Source organism: Adiantum capillus-veneris, chromosome 14, assembly GCF_014529385.1.
Source record: "Adiantum capillus-veneris isolate H3 chromosome 14, ASM1452938v2, whole genome shotgun sequence".
Taxonomy (NCBI): Eukaryota; Viridiplantae; Streptophyta; class Polypodiopsida; order Polypodiales; family Pteridaceae; genus Adiantum; species Adiantum capillus-veneris.
Genome location: NC_140944.1, coordinates 52,740,424 through 52,742,355, shown reverse-complemented (window position 1 = coordinate 52,742,355; position 1,932 = coordinate 52,740,424). Strand labels below are relative to the sequence as shown.

Sequence of the window (1,932 nt, the reverse complement as noted above, 5' to 3'; positions counted from 1 at the left end):
ATTTTTTTAGAATCATCTCCTTACTACTGCTTCTTTTGGTACAATAGCCATTATAGCAAGGATAAGTGAAATTTCTTTGGTATCTCATTTTTTAACCTCTGAATGTATTGCTTATATTCATGGTTCCAAAGAAACACGAACAAATCTTGATGCTCCCGATCTTGAAATTATTTTTATTGGATATTCTGACACTTCCAAAGGCTACATATTCTATGAAACTTCTTCCAAGAAAGTAATCCTAAATCATGATGCTACTTTTAATGAACAACTTGTGTGAAGCTCATGGTCCATGGATGATGCTGATGATACTAAGTCTTTGATTTAGGATTTAAATTTCTTTTAGATGATGAAACTCTTCCTAAAGAGTATATTTTTCCTTCACAACCATCAATTCTGAATGTTACCAATGAAGATGTTGACATTTTTGTTGATCTGTCTATTGATTTTGAACATGGTCCTCTGTTGGGTATTCAAGCCCGAGCTTGGCTAAATCCTGTCATACCCATGGGCACATGCCCTTATGGCATGCAGATAAGCATGAAATTACAATTTAGTCTGCATGGCCATTGCATGAAAAGCATGGCAAGCTATATTTATGTATTAAGGCTTCATATACAAGTTCACACAAAGAAAAAGCATAGCCCTATTTTTTGTCTCTGTGTATCACGAATTCTCTCTCTCTCTCTTTCTCGCTCTTCTGCACCACCCTTCACGCCATGCCTCCTCACCGCTACCACCCACCATAGCTTCCTAACCTAACACTGGTATCCGATCTTGTATGTGTTGCTGGGACCACCTCTCAATACGCTGAAACAAGCAGACAGACGTGAGACTTACCATTGTCGTAAGTCAGTTAAAGAAAAATCAAGGGAAGACACCATGGAAGCTGCAGCCATAGAGGATCGCCATGAGCAGGAGGGCAAGACAATGGTGGTATCCCTCGATCAAAGCGAGCAGAGATTTTGCAGCCTAAGTTGGGGTTTGAAAACCATCAACTTTCGGGAGTCTGACAAGCTTCTTCTCTTGCATGCCAAATTGTCGCCCATAAGCTGTGCAGCCCTTGCTGGCCGAGGTTATATACTGAGTAGTGAGATGATCATAAGCATGGAGAGGGCCCAAGAGAGAGAAATAAATGCGTTCATAAGTAGAGCCTTGGAGCTTTGGAAAGAGAAGCAAGTTAATTCGGAGAGGTATGTTGTACCTAGGGACACAAGAGATGTTATTTGCAAGATAGTAGAGAAATTACATGTAGATGTTCTTGTGGTTGGGTGCCATGGATATGGAGCAGTAAAGAGGGTTTTGCTTAGAAGTGTGAGTGACTATTGTGCTCACCGTGTGAAATGCCCTGTGGTTAACATGAAGAAACCATCCAAAAATGTAGACCAAGAGAAGCATTAGGTCTAGGTGTTACTATGGCCCTGCAAATTGTTACTAGTGTCTACCTTATACTAAGGATTGCAAGTCTAGAGTATTATTTCCCTCGCATAGTTTTATTATGTCAACTACAAGTTATTGTCATGTCCCAGTTGCACAGGTTATAGACACTGCCACACATGAGTGGTAAGACCTCCCAAAGTATCAATTTTTTTGTTCTCAAGTCCCATTTTTGTTATCGCTTCTCATGAGGTTACTGGGTACACGTTAAACCCAAGGTTTGGCAGTGAACCAAAAACTCCATCTATTGGTAGCTAATTTTTGACCTACACCCTATCTTTTCAAGGGGGAGTTGTCCCTATCATAGCACCAAGTTATGGATACACAAAAAATCCTTGGTTGTGAGAGAACCTAAAACTCACGGTTAACGAGTACACCAAAAATTTGAGGTATCATGAGTTGCATGTCTAGTTTGGGCTTGAGGGGGGGATTGTTGGGTATTCAAGCCCCATTCTGGCTAATCTATCATACCCGTGGACACATGCCCTTATGGCATGC

At 40.8% G+C, this 1,932-nt stretch overlaps 1 protein-coding gene across 1 annotated transcript; it reads left to right on the top strand.

Moving 5' to 3' along the window:
• Window positions 1–879: 879 nt before the first annotated feature.
• Window positions 880–1,398, top strand: LOC147442372 (universal stress protein PHOS32-like). Its single transcript, XM_086529648.1, has one exon. It carries the CDS (start codon window positions 880–882, stop codon window positions 1,396–1,398), a length of 519 nt encoding a protein of 172 aa, XP_086385774.1.
• Window positions 1,399–1,932: the final 534 nt, after the last annotated feature.